The 22,057-nt window shown below is 35.6% G+C and overlaps 1 protein-coding gene across 1 annotated transcript in view; it reads left to right on the top strand.

Annotated features, from left to right (window-relative positions):
* The window catches only part of LNO1 (Nuclear pore complex protein), a 169,399-nt gene that overhangs the window by 122,115 nt on the left and 25,227 nt on the right, over positions 1–22,057 (top strand). The window contains exons 11-13 of the mRNA XM_089807749.1: positions 3,865–3,922; positions 16,683–16,816; positions 16,915–17,030. Of these exons, the coding sequence (XP_089663875.1) occupies positions 3,865–3,922; positions 16,683–16,816; positions 16,915–17,030 (308 nt within the window). The remainder of the gene's footprint in view (positions 1–3,864; positions 3,923–16,682; positions 16,817–16,914; positions 17,031–22,057) is intronic.

The raw sequence follows: 22,057 nt of genomic DNA, 5'->3' as shown, positions 1-22,057 counted from the left end.
CTTTTGAGTTTTATGTTCATCTTCACTATTTGTATTTGGTTCAAATAACAGAGAATTCTCTATGTCTTCAATATTTCCTTCTTTATTGTCCCACACTACCTCTGCTTGCTGTGATATTGTGCTCACTTTCTCTATGACTTCTTCACATGTAGGACTCAATTTATTCTCTGTAGAAGCTCCATTAAGAGGGATGTCTAGTTCCTTATGCTTGGCTGATATGGACTTTAAATTTTCTATATCCTTTTCTTTAGATACCACTTGCTCCTGCAAATGCTATAAATCTCTATTTCCATTGTTTTTCCTGACTTTGCCATCTTCTGCTAACTTACTTTGTCCTTTGCTGCTTTTTGAGTTTTTCTTTCCTTTAGATCTCTGTTTTCTAATGGACTTATCATCTTTTTTCAATTCTGGGCTCTTCTTGTGATCAACCACTATGAATGACTTAAGTCTTACTTTATTTGCTGGAGATTCACCCGTCCTTTCACTGACTGTCCCTTCTGTGTAGAATGGTTTTGTCTGCAACTCAAACTTCTCATGATAAGTTGTAGAGATGTTCTGATCTAGATTCATTTGACTCCTTTTCTTTCTCATGATTCTCATCCATGGAAATTTACTGTTGAAATCTGAAGTGAGAGGTAGTCTTGAATCTGATTTTGTTATTGTCATCTAATCTTATAATCTCTGATATTATACCTTCATAGGTTTGAAGTTTTAGATCATATGCAGCTTTGTTAGTTATCACTTTCCTCTGCATCTGTGTTGACTGATTAAACTTAGTTTTGATAAGCATTTTCACATTATTGTAGTACTGAAAGGTGGAATCAATACCAATAAGCTCTCCTAGAGCAAACCCTAAAGACCTAAGTATCTCTATTTGGAGAACCTTTAGAGGTAAAGATTGAATATTAAACCAAGTTGGAATCATTAAATCTAACCCTTCTTCTCTAAAATCAGGAGACCATTCTACAAATTTAACAGCATGACCTCTAAAGAAGCACTCTGAAACTAATATAAACTCTTTTTTAACAGAATCATCCAAACAATGCAAATAAAGAATTCTATCTGAGAAGTGAGATATACTTACCTGTTTGTCGCAATTTTATTCTAGCTAGTCAGAGAGAAGGGGAAAATCTTTCTTAGGACCATTCCAGACTGCAAAAATTCCTACCTTTTGACATTCAAGCCAAGAATCTTCAACGTCCTTATTGGAGATAAATTTAGTGCTGTCTGCAGATTTTGATGGGGATAGTGAACCATGATAACTCTTAGGGTTTGATGGGGAATGACCAGTTGCCTTTGCAGGACGACGATGGGGAGGGATATATGAACTCGGGGCATCAATTTTAGATGAAGGAATAAACCTAAACCTATTAGAATGATATGGATCAAAAGATGAATGTAAATTTGAGCTTATAGGTTTTGGGAAGAACTCGCGAAAATGAGGGTAGGCATACTTAGTCAGATTGAAAACCCTAAACTGATTTTCCAAGCTATCAATGGTGAAGAATGCAAGAGATCTGGAACTACCTGGTAAGCTTGGGAAATTCGGAGGAATTTCGGTCCTAGATCTCTGCCCATATAATGCCTTCTGCTGCAAGCGTGCCTCCTTTTGACTCTAATGGCTTTGATACTGCTTTTCTTCGAATTTCTCCAAGATGGAGAAGCTGTTTGCCATCTTAACTGCTTATTCAGATTTTTGCAAATCTTGGATGGCTGATGAGAATCATGCTCTGGTTTGGTCATTCGCATAAGCATGTGGAATATTTCTGTTCGAATAAGATAATCTAGGGTTTTTTCTTCCATGACTTTAATAATTCGACCCTGTTTTTTTCGCTTTTCTGTAGGAATGCACCATTTTTTTTTGGTTTATTACCTTAGAATTACACTTCCAGATAAACATATAATAAAATCATTTACAGCCTTCAGTTTAACTAAGTTAACAAGATAAATTTTTTAAGCTCTATTAGTGAACCTAGATTAATTAGCTATTTATTAGCATTCACTAATATTGTGTAAAAACTAAGAGAGACAAAACATCAATAAGAATTCAGAAACAAGATCAACATAATTAAATAATAAATTCTATTGAATGATGCTTAATGAATTAACCAAGTACCTAAAGCACTTATATATATGGATTTACAAAATAATAACAGACATTCAATTCTGATAATCCATGCGTTCGTAGAATTTGCGTCTGGATTTGATTGTGTTCAATTTTTTGCATCAACGTTTTGGGTCACACTCCTTGATCCATCATTGGGATGAAAGAGAGCAAACAATTTAAACCACCCCAGCTATTAGTGGCTCACAAAATAGACTTGGGTGCAGGGCGTGAGCTATAGTTAGTGGTTGGAGCAATACTATTCTAAGGGGCTGTACTAGTTTAAGGTACCTTTGGAGAATTTTAACAATTCTACCCTAGGCAGTATTTTGTTTTTTAGGTTCCTTAGCTAATATGTGGAGGGAGATACCAATGCTGATATAGAGAGACAAACAGTTTTCTAATAAATTGCCATCCATATTATGCTAAGTGGTGGTTGGACCTTTTCTTTAGGAGGTTGTCAGTATGAAACATTGATCCTTTCATGCACTGCTTGAGTTGTCATATAAGTTACCTCCTTAAAACCCACTTCATAATTGGGCATAATCAGCATCTTCTATGTCTGATTTACATTCATATAAGCATATTGTTACTAGCTTGCCCAAAGTTCCCAAATCTCAATATTTTTGAATTGCATCTGCTGTATATTGGCATTGAAGGCCTTTCTCTTTTCAGAGGGTTAAACCACACATGGATTTGCATACTAGTTTTTCTTCTACAAATGGTTCATTGGTATGTGTGTTAAATGCATCCAAGGAGCACCAAACTTCTAAGGTTTTTCTGCTTCTCCCCATTAGCATTGGACATTTTTCTACGAGGATTATTTAATGCGTGTGATGACCATTGGACAATGACAGATGATTTTATTGTTAGTTCGCTGGGCTTGAGCCTTTGTGCATGCTTTTGAAATTGCCATTCTCTTATTCTGATTTTTTGTTCTCATCTTTGTAGACTCGTTTTCCTATGCCTACAATCACAGAGTTAAATGCAGTTAGTGAGCTTATATTGGGTTCATTTTAGGTTTATCCCATGGTTATAGTCATATTTGTGATGTGCTTATTATTAACTATATTAAGACTGATTATACATTTTGAGTCAATGATTTACTTTTCACTGTGGACATTAATATCGATTAGATCTTGTGAAGTGTCCATAAAACTTGATTTTGCATTGCTGAATTTCAAACCTTGTAAATTTGCAGAGTTCCTATTGTGTAAACACTCGGTAGCTTGTGTGACACATTGTTAAACTTGGAAAGTGGATACTAGTCATTAGCTGGAAAATATTTAAGCATATCAATTTAATTTTCATACGAAGTATATAGATCTTTAGGAGCAAGGTTATGTCAAATAAAATTGAATCTGATGCGTTTACCCCCTCTTTCTTTTAACTACTTTAGTTGTCTTTTTGTTGTTGTTTATGCATCTCATTCTTTCATATGTTTTGTTTTCATTTTACCTCTCTTTATTGTGACCTTGCTAGCACTAGTATATCCTATATTTAGATGTTGCATTTTTGCCCTCACCATACTGCATGTGGAAATCATTTCTTCCCAAAGAATTGATTTCTGAGCAGTTATTTTCAATTTAATCCATCACATTTTATTTCTATATGTGCATATGGCTGTGTAAGTTGTCTCAGAGGAATGGTTTCAACTTCACTTAAAATACAAAATGCATGCTAGATGGGGGATGGAGAGACAACTTAATATGAAATGACATTAGATCTGATATTCAACTATGAGCCTGTTTCTTGTGCAGGAAATGCTTGAGGAGCAACTTTTTGACATTCAAACTCTTCGTGATAAGATGATGCAAGGTTTGACTTCTTTTATGTAAAACATAATGTTGGAGCATTCCTTGTGAAAGATTATTTAGACCAAATAGAAAAGTGGACATACTTTAACATGAAATTTTCCTATCCTTGCTTCAAAATTGGCAATGGACATATTTTAACACGAATTTTTCCTTACCTTACTTTTTGAAGGATAATTTATTTAATCTTTCACAACCTGTCAAAGCTATCCATTATCACCTAAAAGTTGTTGAGATATAGTTTTCAAACGTAACACTGAAGTGTGAATCATATATTATGTACTTTTCTTTTAGTATAGATGCCTTTATAAGTATAATTATTAATAATTCCTTCTCTATCATGTGTAAACATTATCCATTTTATCATGTTAGGAATCAGAACCTTGATGTTTTTCTTGCTTTTTAAAATATTTTTTTGTTTACATGTACTAATATGTTAACATCTAGCTATATGTATGGATACAATCTGGTGTGCTGGTGTCTTTACTGCTTCTATGGTATTCTTCAAAGTCCTATTTCTTTATAATTCAATCATGCTGTTATCATAACTGAATGTGTCATGACTCTAATATGTTAGCATCTAGCTATATGTACGGATACAATCTGGTGTGCTGGTGTCTTTTCTGCTTCTATGGTATTCTTCAAAGTGCTATTTCTTCATAATTCAATCATGCTGTTATCATAACTGAATGTGTGATGACTCTGTCTAAGGAAGAATTGAATGAACTAGCACATAAAAATTTGCAGGCTATCCAAGTAGCGATCAGTAATAGAAAGCATTGTGTGATGACCTCAGCTGTAACACGTTAATTAATTACTATTGTACTTATTGTACATGAGAAAATTGTCTTACTCCATAAGACTTGCACAAATTTCTGATATCAGGCCCGACAACCAAGCAATAGGGTTAACAATCCTCATTCACGTCATTTGGCAGTCTTCTAGTACTGATGAATGATTGAGCAAAGCAATTATCAATAACCTTGATATTAATGAAGAAATATGCAATTTGTTGGAGTAGAATAATATAAGCATCAATTATCATTCAGTGCAGATCAATATTATTGAAGTCGGCAACAAAGAATGGACTGAAAAGGCATGATTAACAAGTAGCAGCGGTGGACTTACAAAAGCATTGATTGTAAATGTTAAGGCCATGGTTAAAAGGGAATCACTAGTAAAGGCAGTGCCTGAGGCTAAATAATAAGATGCAGTGATTAATTAAGAGAGGAAATATTGTTTTCTAAGTGTGGGACTGTTGGTAATAAGGGCGACCCTTCTTTAATGCCCTCATTTCTAGAATAAAATTTAATAAATATTAAAAATAAACTAATATGATGCACTATTAATATTAAAATAATTTACCATACATAAAAATAGTAATATAATATTAATAGATTTTATAACTATAATTTAATTTTTATTAATATAACAAAACTATATGGTAATAATATATTAATATTGCAGAATATTAATATAATAGTAATTAACAATATATAATAATGATATATTAATATATATATTATTTATTAATGTAATAACAATATATATTAATAATATGAATGATCTCAGCCCAATAATTGATGCAATTGCTGAGGCTTGTTTGACTAATGCTTTCCTTTTTTGTTTGGGTTTTGAAGAGTTAAAGGCAATGCAACACAAATTGTAGGAATAGCTAATACAATTGAATGAGTGGTAAAATAATGATGAAATTAATCTTTATTAAATTTCAGATTTTTCTGATAGGGACTGTGCCATGAATATGACTCATATACAAGCAATGAATGGTGTTGTTTCAGCACATTTTGGTTTTCTACAACCACCGAGCGCTGATGCCAGCATAAAAAATTATGATTTCCCTGTGATTATCTACTGCTGTCACCAGATATTGCTCAGATGTAGCTGGAGTGGTGACTACTGCTGATGTACAACTGAATACTGGTGTCATGTCTTTCCTCTAGTTGACTGGGAATGTGTGCAAGCTATAGACTGGAGTTGTTTCAGCCCAGAAATGTCTTTACATGTTTTGTGATTTCTTATCCCAACATCTGAACTGGTCTGAAATAATGCTTCCTGGAATGATACGGCTGATAGTAGTGATCGGAAATGCTTAGATTAACCTCAGATTTCCACTCTCAATTCCTGGAATGTACTCGAACTGTAACAGCAACATGAATTTATATCAATTTCTGCCCAAATGGCTGTAACACATCCTGATCTGATATTCTCCAGGCTGCGTCCAATGTTAGTGTCTAATTGAGCCCTGAGCTGTATGACTTAATTGGGCTGCCACTATTCAATGCAACTTCTTTTAACCACCGATCAGCCCTTCACCAAAATATGAATTATCTTAATGAATTCACAACAAGCTGATAAATCAATGTAACTCTTCCCTAGGCAGGCTGGGGGATCATCCAACCTATAATTCTTCAAGAGTTTCTGTTCTTGATGAGAAAACTGCTTCGACTCTCAATAAGAGCTCCACTTCAGATTTGTAAATGAAGAAAACTAACCAAGAATCTGTGAAATGACCTCCAAATAAGTTTTTTGAAAGGCTCAAAACCCTAGGTCGTCACTTTTATGGTTTCCAGGATTTCCCCTTATTATTTTTAATAAAATAGATAAGATAAGATAAAAATATTAATGTCCACAAAAAACCAAAACAGTTTATGGGACTGAGCATACAAACAGAAGAGCCGGCCAAAGCAGAAGCAGCAAATGGTGATTGAGAAGAAACAAAAGCAAGAGACAAACAATAAAGAAGACAAGGTAAGGACTAAGGGTCATTCCTTGCCACAAAGAAATCAGTAATAGAGAGGCACACCTGTGAACTATCCATAGCCTTAGAATGCTGTGAAGAACTGCTATAGGACTGTCGTTGCTTGGAGAGACTGGTACAATGTTTGATTGCTCTAGAATGAGAAGTAGTGGAAGGCCTTTTCAAACCCCGTGGAGGAGACAAGGGAGAGAAAAAGGCGGTAATGAGCTAATTTGAAGTACGCTCCTAAGGAATAAAGGACTGCAGGGTAATCTCTCGAAGATGGGTGGCCTCTTGAAGAAAAAGTCCAAGACACTGTTGATCAATATAGCTGAAGAACATCGAAAGAGAAGAATAGTCTCTGAAAAGGCAGTAAAATCTCCCTCTGATCTCATAGTAAAGAGGACAACGAAATATGAAGTGGATCTCAGTCTCACTCTCCGCCAAAGTACATAACTGACATAACCTATCAACCCGATCCATATGGTGGTCAGTCCGAACCCTGAGGCATTGAGAACCAACTCTAAATGAGCCTAGAGAAAATTGTAAGGCATGATTCCAGCGCCAATAGAGATAAGCAGGGCGAATAACAATACCATCCTGAATCTCAAGAAAATGCTTAGCATAGAAGGCCATCCTAGGTCATAAACCCCTCGGGGGATTACTCCAGGTAGTGGTAATGTACTGTCTATAAATATCCTGTCTGACATGCTCATTCAACTCCTGACGTGAGGGGAGAAGATGAGCAGGAGCATCCAACGAAAACCAATAAGGAGAAAGACGATCAATGTCAATCCTGATCGAGCCCAACAAAGAGCTGGCCTGAGCGTACCAGCATTGAGACCTAGCAGAAGTGTCGGATCTCATAATCTCCACCGAATAACAGTATGCCAGATGAGAGTATCTATTCCGGTCAACACATGTCTCCATAAAGCCACAAAGCCGATGAAGAAACCAAATCAAGTCAAAAATGATGGCAAGTTTGAGAGGATGAGCACCAAACTCAGCCAAGACAATGCTATGAGGGGTGAGTCTGTGACATCTAATGATATGTCGTAACAACAAACATCTAATGATATGTCGTAACAACATCTGAACCCGCTCAATAGAAGCCCAATCAGAAGTAATAAGAGAAGGCCCCCAAACAACCGAACCATAGAGAACTGTCAGACGAACCAAGGAGTCGAAAAGGGACAACTTAGACGAAATATCTTGAAAATGATGCCTGAAGCATTGTCTCTTCATAAGATTTTACTTAAAATTTGACCTCTTTGGCTTTATATTTTATCATAATAATGTTCTTACCTTCTTATTAGAACATTTTATGACTTAAATTCCTAGTAAAAGGGGGTCAACTTATTAAAAGTTATGTTTTTATAAAGTGAAGATAATAACACTTTACTATTTATTTATTTATATTTGTATCTTAGGAAATATTAAAATTTGTCCTTGTTTATTCATAAAATGTAGTCTAGGGCTCAGATCCGAATTCTTTTTGAGGCAATGTGATCTCTAATGTTGATAGAATAGAAAATGGGAACTCATCATAAAATTTAGAAACCTTGCCCAAAGTACTAGAAACTTTTTGAGGGGTACCTACTTAGCTCCTCAATCCCTTGGGTGGTCAACTTGTTAACTGCTAGTTCTCTTTAAAATCTAGGGATGCTCATCACATGAAGAGAAATTATCCTATTAACTCCAAACTGAGACCCATAAATCTCCTTTGCTGTATGTTCCTTTGGAGCCACTGTCACTGAACTAAGAGTTCGTCCTTAAAAATAGGAGCACCTCCTAAAAAATAGGAGAGGTACTCAAAGTCACCGAAATGATCTCAGAATCCCTCAGATGTCTCCTGGACCATTCTTATTCAATCCCTTAAAAGTAGGGGATCCTTCTACATTTAGGAGACTATCGTCAACTTTCCAAATCTATCTGAAAAGGTCTTGCATAGCTCTCAAAGCCCCTGTACTAGTCTTGTTCACTCCCGTTGGCCTACAAGATCCAAGTGATAGGTCAACCTGCCATTTTTCTCTTGTTGCCCAGAAATGGGACCTTACATAATATAACAATATATAATAACGACATATTGTCAATAACATATTATCATACTATATTATTTACAAAATATATGTAATAAACATATATTTAACTACATTGGAAATATATACAAAACAAATCTTAAATCATATAGGCAAACTTTAAAATAGTAGAATTTGTGATGTTAAATCTTTGAAATGTCATGACATTGGGAGGTTGTTTTCTGTCTTTTGCTACACATAATTATACGAAAGGGACATTAGAATCATATATACCAACTTGCAGAAGGAGGAAGCAAATGCACTTATACACCTAAAAAGTGTGATATATGTATCTAGAGAATTGATATTAGAATCATTCAGGAGATATGGATGACATAGAGAATACCAAGTTGGAGAAGGAAGAAGCATTTGCAGTTATACACTGAATAACACATGAGTATATTGAGAGAGGCTTATAATATTTAATGTAACATATTCACACAATCATTGTTCAAAGATTAAATTCCTCTAGATTGGTGTGTGGACTACATGAATAGTATTGAGCCAAGTTGTGAACAGCTCCTACGACATTCATAACTTTTGAGTGAGAAGAGCACTATAAAGATCCTTCTTTTAGACTAGGGGGTGTTTATATTGCCAACAAGCTTAAGACATCATTGGAGTAACATTATTGGGCATGCATGGTTAAAGATCAATATAATAGTAGATCATTGTGTCATTATAGGAAGGATTTGGAAGTCAATAATATATATAGTTGGATGCAAACTTAGTAGAGAGGTAGAATCAAGAATATTATTAGTATCTAGTTGTGGATAGAATAAGATGATTCGAGAAGGTCAAATCATCAAACTCTAAGTCTACAACAATTACTATATCCTCTGTTCAGGGTTGCAAGTTAGCATCTATATTCAGGATCACATTTCTCTAATAATCTCATTGATGCAGTGGTTATTATCAATGTGCATGCCTTGAGAAAATGGAACTATCATACAACACTTGTATGCTTATTTTCACTATTAGAAGGAGAACATTATTGCTGAGCATTTAGACCAATACTACCACCTCCTTTGGGAATGCACCTCTTGTGTTTGAAAAAGAGAGGGGTGACCAATGTAATTGTAAGGACAATCTCTAAAAGATTGTCTTTGTAAGATGTGCACAAACCAACCGCAACATTTAAATCAGCCAAAGATCATTTGCAATCAAGGGGAATGAAAGTGAAGGGATATAATTTTCTACACCATTCTCCCTGAAGAGCATCCGCAATTTTAACCTCTAAATTTGGATTTCTCTTAATTGAGCTCACTTATGGACACTTGAGTTATTGAGTAACCGCAATTAATGTATAAGACCTTCGGAATAGGTGGTCATAATTTTCATGTCAACATCTGTATCCCCTAACCTGCAACATTTTTAATAATAGTCTTCATCATATACATATAAACATTTTAGTATCGATAAGTAGGAGATAATTTCCACATGGGTCATCGAGTTTGACTCAAAATCACACAGTTAAATCTTGATATTCATATCACATTTTAGTATCGTTCAATATTTGTTTGGTTTGGAGCATATTAATTTGTTATATTAGAGACTTCGTCCACATGAATGGGCTATATAGATAAGGGGACATTATTGTGCCATGAGAGCATGATCTTGCGATCTTGCAGAGTAGGAAAAAGATCTAAAAAAATTATTCACTATGAAAGGTTAACACAAGTTTTTTTTTGGGCAGAAGTGGAGGAGAACTTGAGCAAAGTTATAAGTCAAAATTGGAGCATAGATTAGGGCATTCTTAGTGAGTGTCAAGAACTGAAGTTGTTCATAATCTGTGCCAAGGAGGTTCTTCGTGAGCGTCAAGAACCAAAGGCATTCTTAGTGAGTGTTGAGGACATTCTAAATGAGTGTCAAGAACAAAGAGCATTCATAGTGAGTGCCAAGGACATTTTTGGTGAGGGTCAAGATCAAGTACATTCTTGGCGATTGTTGAAGCCTGGTCAATGATATTCTTTGTGAGTGGCAAGGCTTGATCAAGGACATTCCTGGTCATATTATTAATATGATCAAGCGTATTATTAAGATCTAGTTGTGGACAAGATAAGATGATTAGAGAAGGTCAAGAATCATCAAATTGGAAGTCTACAACAATTATTATATCCATTGCTCAAGGTTTTGAGTTAGCTTCTATATTGATGATCACATTTCTTTGAGTGGTTTGTTGAAGCACTAGTTACTATCAATGAACACAGCCTTTAGAAAATTGTACTATTATACAACACTTATTATCAGTGGAAAGGGTTGCCTTGGGAGAATGCTACTTCAGAAACATTTCATCTGTGATCACTAAGTCTTGTGTTTCTTGAAGGCAATCAAATTGGAAGTCTACAACAATTATTATATCCATTGCTCAAGGTTTTGAGTGAGCTTCTATATTGAGGATTACATTTCTCTGAGTGGTTTGTTGAAGCATTAGTTACTATCAATGAACACACCCTTAAGAAAATTGAACTATCATACAACACTTATTGTCACCATTAGGAAGAAAACAATATTATTGAGCATTTAGACCAATATTTACACTGCCTTTTGAAATGCAACTATTATATTTGAAAATAGAAGGGTGATATATTTAATTGTGAGGAAAATCTCTGAAGATTGATTGTTTAAGGCATCGACATATATATTATTACAATAATAGATAAGCTTCTATTATTAGTTAATGGTTATCTGTTTGTAATCTATTGTAAATATTAGAATGTTTCTAATATTTTGTTAGCTTTCTTCAACTTTCTTTTAGCTAGAATAGAGTATTTCTACTCTTTACAATTGTTTCCTAAGGAAACATCGCTTTATTCTTTTGTATATATAGACCTCTCAGTCTCTGTTAATAACAAACAAGTATTTTACCAAGTACTTTGTAATATGGTATCAGAGCCAATACTCTATTTTTTTTTGAAAATAATTATAATTTCTTGGTTGAAATTATCTGCCTTTTATTTTTGAAATTATTTTCATGTATATTTGCTTCCAAAACCTCTAGTTTGACTAGGATTTTTTGGCAAAAAAATCGCGCCATTTTTGTTTGCAACTCTTGCGATTGTTTTTGGATTGCAATCTTGCACCCTTCTATCGTGAACTAGTGCGATTGAATCCTCTGAAAATCGAGGGTTATTCCTACTGGTCACATGGAGATCTGCTGGGCACCATTTCTCTACAACTCACGTCTAGATTTTTCTTCCACTTGCGACAAATTTTTCTGAAAATTAGGTGTCTATTTTATGGCCTGTTTTTTCCATATAAAAAAAAAGTGGTAGTTTTTTGCCCATTTGGAGGCATCTAAGTTTTTTACAAACCTTTGTTGGATATTCTTGCCTAGATTTTGCAATTTTCTTTGCAAATTTGTCATTTTTCTAAGCTTTTTTGAAGCTTTTTTGCAGCTAGGGCTGTTTTTGTACGAAACCCTAAATTTTTGTACTCGATCAATTTTTTTTTAGAGATTCTTGGTGGGTTTTTCGAGAGCTCAACTGGGTTGTCATCTGTTTTTTCTAGGTGCCTTGATTTTCGAGTCAATTTTTTTTAGAGATTCTTGGTGGGTTTTTTCGAGAGGTCAATTGGGTTATCGTCTGTTTTTTCTAGGTGCCTTGATTTTTGAGCTAGTGGATCCAGAAATCGACGACATATTCTTTCTGGGTTTTTCGAGCTCTCTTCTAGGTAGCTCTTCAATATTTCTGAGTTTTCCATTTTTTAACCTTGAAGTACGTGCATTCACAAATTTTCACGCTTTTTCACTGAAAAGGTGCAATGGCATCTTTGACTAATATTTTGCTTGAGGGAAATTAGAAGTTCAACAGTCACAATTATGGCATGTGGAAACAACATATGCTAACCATTTTCAAATATCACGACAACGATAAGGTGGTTCTTGTTCACAACAGTCTTCTCAGCAAAGGTCCTCTGCTCTAGCTTCAAAAGGCTCCAGGGAAAAGAACATTCAACTCTACTATTGCCACAAGTATGGGCACCTGAAGGTTGAATGTTGGAAGCACTTATGTTACATCCCAATTTTGGCCCTAAATTTTTTTAAAGCTAAATATAGCCATTGAACCAAAATAATTTTTCATGTTCAAGTGAAGTTAGCCATTGTTTCATCATGGTAGTTATAGCCGTTGCTTTATTTATTCATGTTCATGTGAAATTGAAGCAGTTATCTTAAGATGTTGCATCGATCCAAATTACTATATGAGTTTAAGTCAGTTAAATTTAGCCGTTGTGTTCTTGTGAAATGAAGATAGTTTTTAGCCGTTGTTCAATCAGTTAGTATTTATGATGAAATTCCTAACGATATTATCTAAAAAATTATGAATCATGAATTGATATTTTGGCGAGAATGATTGTTTTGAAGGTTGTAGGATAAAGATGGGAGAAAGAGGGGAAGCATTACGAAACGAGGTCATCGGAATGGAATGGTCATAAGATCTAGTCATCAAAAATGACAGGTTTGACCTAAAAATCGCCATGGCAAGTTATTTGAATTTGACAACCAATTTCTTAGTGGAATCCGCATGAGCTAAAAATTAAAGTTAAAATAAAATAATAAATATAAACAAAAAAATTCTTACCTTAATTTAATTTATCAAATAATAATAATATCACCTTACATTATTTTATTTGCTTAATTAAAATCATAGATATATAAACACAAGATGGAACTTTTACATTAAAAATTATAGTTCAATAATGCCACCTTGTGTGTACAGACTTATAACCTTAATAAAGATAACAAAATAATATAAAATGATATTATTAAAACTGACCAATTCATCTTTCCACCTCTTTTCGATTCTTTCTTTCTTTTCCAATCTTGAAGTTGAAATGAGTCTTGTAATGGCAGGAAGCCGTAAGGTCAAATGCGAATTAATAAATAAGCTAGCCTTGTTGTCTCTTAGGCATCCTGAGATATCTGTCTCAAACTCTTTGCAAATACGTTTATCACCCTACAAAATCCGTCAACCATCTTGCAAATACGTTTATCACCTGCAACATCATCTTGTCTAGCCACGATATTATACCCTCTGAGCTCCCACGAAATCATTTTTGCACATCTCTGATCATTGGTTCCAGCAGATATCTGAAGAGGCCACCAAGCAAGATACAGTAACCCGTATGTATAGCCAAAGCTAAGTAAGGATGTGTTAAATTGTTTTTATCTTCCAACTTTCAATCACGTTTTGTCCTTTCTGAGTCGGGTTGATTTAAAACATAAGAGTTGCGTGCACAGTATTGAGTCTTGCTGTTTACCATACGCTCAGATTATTTGAGAATGCCAACAAAACTTGTTTACATGGTTGCTAATGAAGTAGTTGGTGTTTATAATAAAAGTTGACTATGGAAGTATTACAGCTTTATGTTCTCATCATATTCATTGTTTATTATTACCGATTGCCATCACTTAAAAAAAATACTTTTTGAATATAGACTATACCATTATCAAACCACGTATGTCTTAATCTGTAGATTTTGTCTTGAAAAGTTCTGTTCTCAAACAAACAACCAATATTAATGATCAATTCTAAATACCAAGGAATTTCTTAGGATGTAAAGTCATAATCTTATAAATAGGTATAAGATGTAACGGTTCAGGCATCGAGGAGACACCGATCTGAAGATCTGTCGATGGTGTGAGGTGTAGATGAATTTGATAAAAGAAAAACAAGAATGATATCAGTAATTGATAATACACAAATTAATCTAATGCAAATAGCTCATATGATTCCACTTTGATAATTAGTTGTCAAGCTGAGTGGTGGAGATCGGGTTATAAAAACCCACCTCTGAAATCCCTGGCCAGGGCGATAAAAGGCGGACTTGCCACAACAAAACGATCGCGTTTTTGTCTTGATGCTTCAGTTATTCAACCAAATAGCTATTGGGACCTCAACCCACCTGAGTACTCCGATGAATGGATCAAAGAATGTCCCAAGCCTGACCTCAGGGTAGGGAGGGCCGTTCTATTAATTTAAAACTTGTGGGGATAAGTAAAAAGGTCCGCGGTTGGGAGGTTAAGCCTACGATAATGCTTCTCCTCTCACCAAAGTCAGAGCTTGGTCAATTAATTGGAAAAGTCTCTCAAGTAAATTAGTACGTATCTTTGCTTTTAAGTTAGTTTTCTTTATTTTTCAACTAAAAGATTTTTCTTAGAAATAGATGTATCATAGAAATATAATTTAGTTCTTTTTAGCATGTTAAATGCAACTTCTCATTTCAACAATTCAGATTAGGGTTAAATTTCAGCATTTAGATTCAATTTCAGTATTAGATTAGATTTATTCTCAAAATTTAGATTAGATTTAAATTCAGTAAATAGAATAGATTTAGTTTCAGTTTAACTTCAGTATTTAGTCTAGATTGATCTCAACAGATAGTTTTAGAATATTAGATTCAGCTGATTATGTAATTGAATAATGTAAACTCAAAATTGGATTAGATAAATGAAGAAAGTAGTTGTAGAAAATCCAGCTGTTACAGCTTAGCTGAACAGTGCGGAGCACTTTGAGCAGAGAATCTGCTTTTTTATGCTTTTTGACAGCTTTGTGCTCTAGATAGATTAACCATTAAGGGAGGGTATTATGATAATAGATAAGCTTCTATTTTTAGTTAATGGTTATCTGTTTGTAATCTGTAGTAAATATTAGAATGTTTCTAATATTTAGTTATTTGTAGTTATCTATTAGCTTTCTTCAGCTTTCTTTTAGCTAGAATAGAATATTTCTATTCTTTAGGATTGTTTCCTAAGGAAACATTGCCTTATTCTTTTGTATATATAGACCTGTCAGTCTCTATTAACAACAAGCAAGTATTTTATCAAATACTTCATAATATATATATAACCAATAAATGATGCAATCAAAGGGAATGAGAACAGAGGGATACCAGTTCCAAGATGTGCTTCTTAAGACTATCGCCACCCAAAGATTTTCGGCACCATCCTTCCCAAAGAGCATCTACAATATTAACCTGTTAAGTTTGATTGCTCTTCATTGAACACTTACTTTTCTGCAAGTATTGTATAAGAACTTATTCAGAATAGGTGATCATAAATTTCATGTCAACATAAGTACTCCCTAACCTGCAGAAACTTCTTGCATTGTCATGAGTACCCTAGAGACCTATTCAAATATCTTAGTGTTGATGCTTAGAAATGAGAAGTGCACATTTTATTCACACCTTAGAACATTTTGAGGTTGAATCTTTTTTACTCATGGAAGTGTGCCATTTGTTGTTGCTCATGCACTTGGCTGTGTAAAACATTTCTGGAAGTCCCATCAACTTGTTGTGGCTTACAGTCCTTGTCAGAGGTAAAAACAAGCTAAAGTAGACCTGACCTGAAACACTTCACTGAAGACCAACTGAAGACCAATTAGGGCAATGACGTTGACTTAAAACTTGACACAATACAAATTTCTTTGTATGGATACAACAGCATGAAACATTGCACTCTAATATAACATAGTTTAGAGTCTAGATTGCCAGAAAATTTAGTGTTTTTGTTTTTTCATGCGAAGGTCTAGAGCAAAGATTAATCTATATGAGGTGAACTAGGTGTACTATCATTTGTACCCTCTAAAGTAAATAGCACCAAATTCTGGTCTTTGATTAATTGTTTTCCTTTTCCGTTTATAGTGAATATAAATAGTTCTTGTCTTCAACAGCATCACAACCTAGTGAACTTTTTTGTTATTGTCTTTCATATTAAACAAAATTCACTTGTACTTCATACATTAAAATAACATTGTTTAGACTGCAACAAATTTACCTCTTTTTCCTGTTGATATCAATATCTGGATCAATTAAATAATTATTTGGGATAAATCAGGTGTACTTTCCCCAGCTTACTGTTAAAGAAAGGGTACTGAATTGTGTTCTTTGGCTAATTATTCTCTTTAATTTTTTTCCTTCTGTCTCTTTAGTGGATGCATGGAGAATCTACATGCAAAGCATTATTAAACAAGCTACTGATGAACAATATCAAGATTTACGGAATCGCCAAAAATTAAATCCTGAGCTTGATATTAAACGACAATCAATTTCTAAGTCAGAGCAGGTTGGTTGTATTTCATTTCTCTCAGCCTCCAAATTGAATAAAAGTTTTTCTTCATTTTTGCATATTTGCTTCATTGTTGAGAAACTTCTGCTTTTCAGAATTTAAAAAAGCAAATTCTAGAGTTGGAAGGGCATCTTCAGAATCTTGAGATCAGTAAATTCGGCATGAGTGATTGCCCAAGGTGGTCACATCAGAGGCAATTTCAAAATGCAAGGTACAGAACTGTAAATAAAATGTTCATTACATCATACATCTATAATGGATCCAATTTTTTGTGTTTCCATGTTTTTACTCCAAAAAAATATTAGTTGCTTGTACATTGTTTCATTTTTAAGGATTGAGGCTGTGTTTGTTTCCATATGAGACTTGCTAGGATCTGTGTACTTATCAATTCTTTCTCTGAAAACTGAAAATGAGTTCTGCATTATGTTGGTTAACAGTTTGTCTTCCTTGATATTTTTGGTTTATGCCTCGACTCTTAGACTGCCCAATGGCTTATGGAAAGCAACAAAGTTAACAACAAAATGAGTTAGTGTAGTACAGCTCCCTTATGAATGCAAGATATGCAATGAATTTGTTTTTTGGGTTTTGGGGGTATGCTCTTAACCAAAGAGCAGAAGAGGCAAAAACCAAGTTGCTCAACACCTTAATAACTTAGGCAGTTAAAAGGGGGACTAACTCACCATATGAAATCTATTCAGACCTACAATGCTGATATGCATAACCAGCTACAACAACGGTAAGAAAGGAAGAGATGGAGAAAAAGGTAATTCTCAGACTACACAATTAGCTGATGTTTTGACAATTCCCGGATTGTCTATCTCTCAGCTTCTCACACCAATTTCCGGCTTCCTTGTGTAACTAACTACTCTAAACACATGAACTACGACATACAACATAGAGAACAAATGAGATGCTTATGCTGAAGAAAGTAAAACATACAATCTATTGAATGAAGGAAACAAAACCAAGTTCATTCACATTCTTTCAACTTTCAACATTAGCACATTAATTCCTTTCACTATGCAGAAACTTAATGAACAACAAAACATAAAATGAACTCAGAGTCACACACAGTAGTCCGAGCTACGGTGGCTTGCCCAAAGTAAATTTTGCCGATCTTATTAACTTCATAAAAGGTTACTTTTATAGGCCTTCTCAAAATGGCCGGTTACATGGATGATTGCTTCGCAGAGCATCTCTGAACAGAAAGACTAAAAATAGGTCAAGTTTGAATCATTGTCTGTTACAGAGACTGACAAAATGCCAAGAATGGCTAAAATTAGGTAAGAGAATGAGAATGGTAGATGTTTGGAAAAGCATCAGGATATTATGCCTTTTTAGAAGTAATTGATTTGGCCCTGTAAGCTTTCATGGCTTCAGTGACTTTGTCTAGCTCTTCGACATCTAGAATGATGATATTGTCGGCTCGGACCATCTAGTAGTCATGCATCTTTGTCAGTTCATCTATTCTGGCCACTCTTGATTGGAATTTCTCCGTTTCTCTTCTTATGATTGCATCTGCTGCTGAGAGTTCTTGGATCTTGGACACTTGGAAGTTGAGTGGGTCAACGGCTTCATCATCAAATGCCAAGAACTTTGATTTCATTCTCTTAATGTCCACGAGCTTTCCATTAGTGGACACAAAGGACTCTGTGTGCAAGGTTTTCAAATATTGAAACAACTTTTCAATGACCTTTTGCACTAGGTTGTGCACATCCTTGATTTCATTTGCAGATCTCATGGAGTTTTCTATAACAAACTCCAAGGATTGTTTCTAGTGAAACAATGACTCCTTGCCAGTCTTCAGAATCCTATGAGTAATGGCCACATTTGTCTTCATGTCAATTACTTCTTGTCTACTGCGTTTTGTATGGTTGTCTGATGGTTTGAAGTAGCTTCCTTGAGTTTGTGAGCATCCAACACTAGGGTTCCCAAGTTTTCAACTAGTGGGGGACTTTGAGCCTTCATTTGATCTACCCATGCTCAGCCTACCTGCCCGAATCGCCTCTCTTGCTGCAGCTTTAGGAGTAAATTCTTATTCTCCTTTGCATTTGGGTCAAATTGACTCAATGAAGTGCTCCCAAGTGTGGACCTTATGTAGTCCATTAATTCTCTGTTCGAGGCCTTTAGCATCTCCTTCTCTGGTCTAAGCTCTTTCATCTTGTCCTCAATTTTCTTATTAGTAGACTTCCACATGTTCACCATGGAGTCGTGAAATGGAATGCCAAGATCCATTGTGCTGATCTTGGTCATCCTTCAAGAGCTTATGAAATCTTACTTCTTTCTGTGGCTCCGCAATCTTAACTAGCATATGGCCAATTGTTGAATCCGTAGCCAGTGCAACAATAATCTTTTGCTTCTTTGTCTTCTTGGATGGCTGAGAGGAGGTGACTTGTGTGATCAAGTCCTTTGATGGGTTTGCATTCTCATATATCCTCTTCTTCCTATCAATGGTCTCTTTGAGCCATGGCTCTGTAGAGAGCACATTGATAGCAGATTGCAAGGTAGTGGGATCAAACAACTTCCTCAGGATTAATGGGGTTGGCTTGCTTTGAGAAGCAACAGGGAAGGCAACGATCTTAGTTATTGAAAGGGCTAAGGTATTCCCTTGCTGAGATACATCCTATTCCTGGCCATCCATGGGGTTAGTATTGCCATCCAAATTGATGACTTGAATAGGGGAAGATGGCTTGGCCACTGATTTTTCTTGTTCCTTCCCCTTATCTTTGCCATCGTTGTTCTCCCCAACTTTTCCAGTGTTTGGAAGAGATCCATCTTCATAGGTACGAGTAAGTGGCACGTTCTTTTCTGGAGGCTGGTCTCCATCTTGGCCAATGGATTGTGATGGCCTTGCAGATGTTGATGTAGTGGCCGTAGTGGTTGTTGTTGTGGTTGACTGGGCGGCTCCAGCTGATACTCCACCTGTAGAACTAGTCCTTTCGGTCGTTTTCTTCCTTGCTCGGGTCCACTCCACCCATTTGTTTGTTCTCTTAATTATCCCTTGCATAAGAACCTCCATTGTGTCAATGATTGGATTTGTAGGTGGGGTGGACAAAATTGGGGTGGCTTTGATCTTTTCGTAAAATGTGGGGTGCATGTAGGCTCCATCATCTGCAAGGTCAAAAACATCAACATAATCGTTATATATTTTTATTCCATCAATGGTTAGCCGTGACCAAAATCTCTCCCGAGTTTTGTACTTGTTGAGACACCTGGACCAAAAATCTTGAATATCCAAAACATGTTTGTAGGCATATTGAGGCCTCAATATGATATAGTTAACTTTGTCAAGGATCATGTCATGCACCTTCTTAATAGCTTCGTTGAATGTGCACGGGTTGAACCCTTTGATCCAACCTCTCAAAGGATCTCTTAGCCCATCCATGAATAACATGATTCAACGTCTTTCAGAGATGTCTGTGACTAGTTCTGACAACCTTTGGAACTCAGTGATGTAATTGTCTATCGTACTTATTTTCTTTAGTTGAGCTAGTCTTTGAAGTTTAGTTGAGGATCCTTCCCATCGAAACGGTCAATGAGTCTCTCAATGAACTCAACATAAGAGGTTACTTGGTCGTGGCCGAGAGTGGCCAATCCATGGTGTCACCACTCTTGCGTCACTCCTTCCAGATGGAGTGTTGCGAATTTGATTGCTTCCTCTTCGAGCATCAGGTTGAGTTGGAAATAGGTGTCTACCTTTAGAAACCATGCTTGTGCAGCGATGGCTCTAGATCCATCAAATGGTGATAAGTTTATTTTTTCGATCTTTCTCCTGAGATCATCATTAAAATAGCCACGATTTCCCCCACCTAAATATCTCATTCTTAGATCAACATAGTCTCTGTAAGATATATCACCTTGCATATTCACGTTCCTCCAATCTTCTCGAAGTTTTTCTTGTATTTCTTGAAAAGTGAGCTCTCTTTCTTTGCGTGGTGCTTCCGTCCTTGGAAGGAAGATGGGTATTGAGGGTCGAGAGTGAGAGGGTCGAGAGTTTGTCCTTCTTGAAATGGAGTCGTTGCTATGCCCGTTTGTTCTCTTGTTGTCTTTCTTGCATAACCCAATTTTTGTAGTGTTTCCTACATAAGCCTTTGGATTTCGTTGATTTCTATTTGATTTTTGTTCAACTCTCTCAAAAGATTCATGAGTTCTGTCATAGGATCCTGAGGATTTGCCATTCTACCAATAAGGTTATTTCACCTTCTTCGGATATAAACTTGCATTCACTTCCACAGACTGGCAGAATCACTGGCTCTGATACCATTGTAATGTTATGTTCTTGATGTGCATGCTAAATGCCAAAATTGGTCATGCGTTGATATTCAGGTGACCATACGGTTGGAACAAATAGGCAAGTTGGTCGTACAACCAGGCAGTGAAGGAAATTATGACTGTACAACTTAGTTGGAGGTCGTACGGTATGGAGTGTAGATGGTCGTAAGACTAGTGGGAGGTTGTATGGTAGGGTGTTCAATGGCTGTACGGAATGTGTCTAGCCGTACAATTTAAGCTGATGAGGTGTCTGTACGATATGAATGGGAATTGTACGAACAAAGTGGATATTGTATGGTATGAGAGTGTATTTTGCACGATGGAGTTCAGAGGGGTATGGATGGGTATGGAAGTGAGTGTTGTCATGGTGAGGGAGGAGGATGTTGTGAGTTGCTTCAAAATCAAATTAGAGAAGGAGATGAATGGAAGAGTGGCTTCATGCATTTTGGGCTAACTAATGCACCGAGCACTTTCATGTGGCGCATGAATGAGAACTGAAATAATTTTTGGGTAAGTTTGTCATTGTTACCTAGATGATATTTTGATTTTCATTAAGACATTGGAGGAGCATATAATTCATATTTGTAGGGTGTTTGAGAAGTTAATGGAATAAAAGTTGCTAATTAATTTGAAGAAATGTAGTTTTGTGAAGAAAGAAAAGAGTTAGTGTATCTAGGATTTGTAGTTTCAGCAGAGGTCTAAACATGAACCTAGAGAAAGTGAAGGCTATCCTTGAATAGCCTACTCCAAGGAATGTCATTGAGGTAAGATCTTTTCATGGATTGGCTATCTTTTACAAAATGTTTATCATGAGTTTTAGCAGCATTTGTGGATGCTTGACTGAAACAATGAGAGGGGATAGGAAAGAGTTTAAGTGGACTATATGAGCATATAAGAGTTTTAACTTGTTGAAACATAAATTTGAAAAAAAATCTGTTTTAGCACTTCCATATTTTAACAAGGTGT

This window comes from Cupressus sempervirens, chromosome 10, assembly GCF_028749045.1.
Source record: "Cupressus sempervirens isolate cs-2001-9-10 chromosome 10, ASM2874904v1, whole genome shotgun sequence".
In the NCBI taxonomy this organism is placed as follows: domain Eukaryota; kingdom Viridiplantae; phylum Streptophyta; class Pinopsida; order Cupressales; family Cupressaceae; genus Cupressus; species Cupressus sempervirens.
This window is presented reverse-complemented; position numbering and strand designations above follow the sequence as displayed.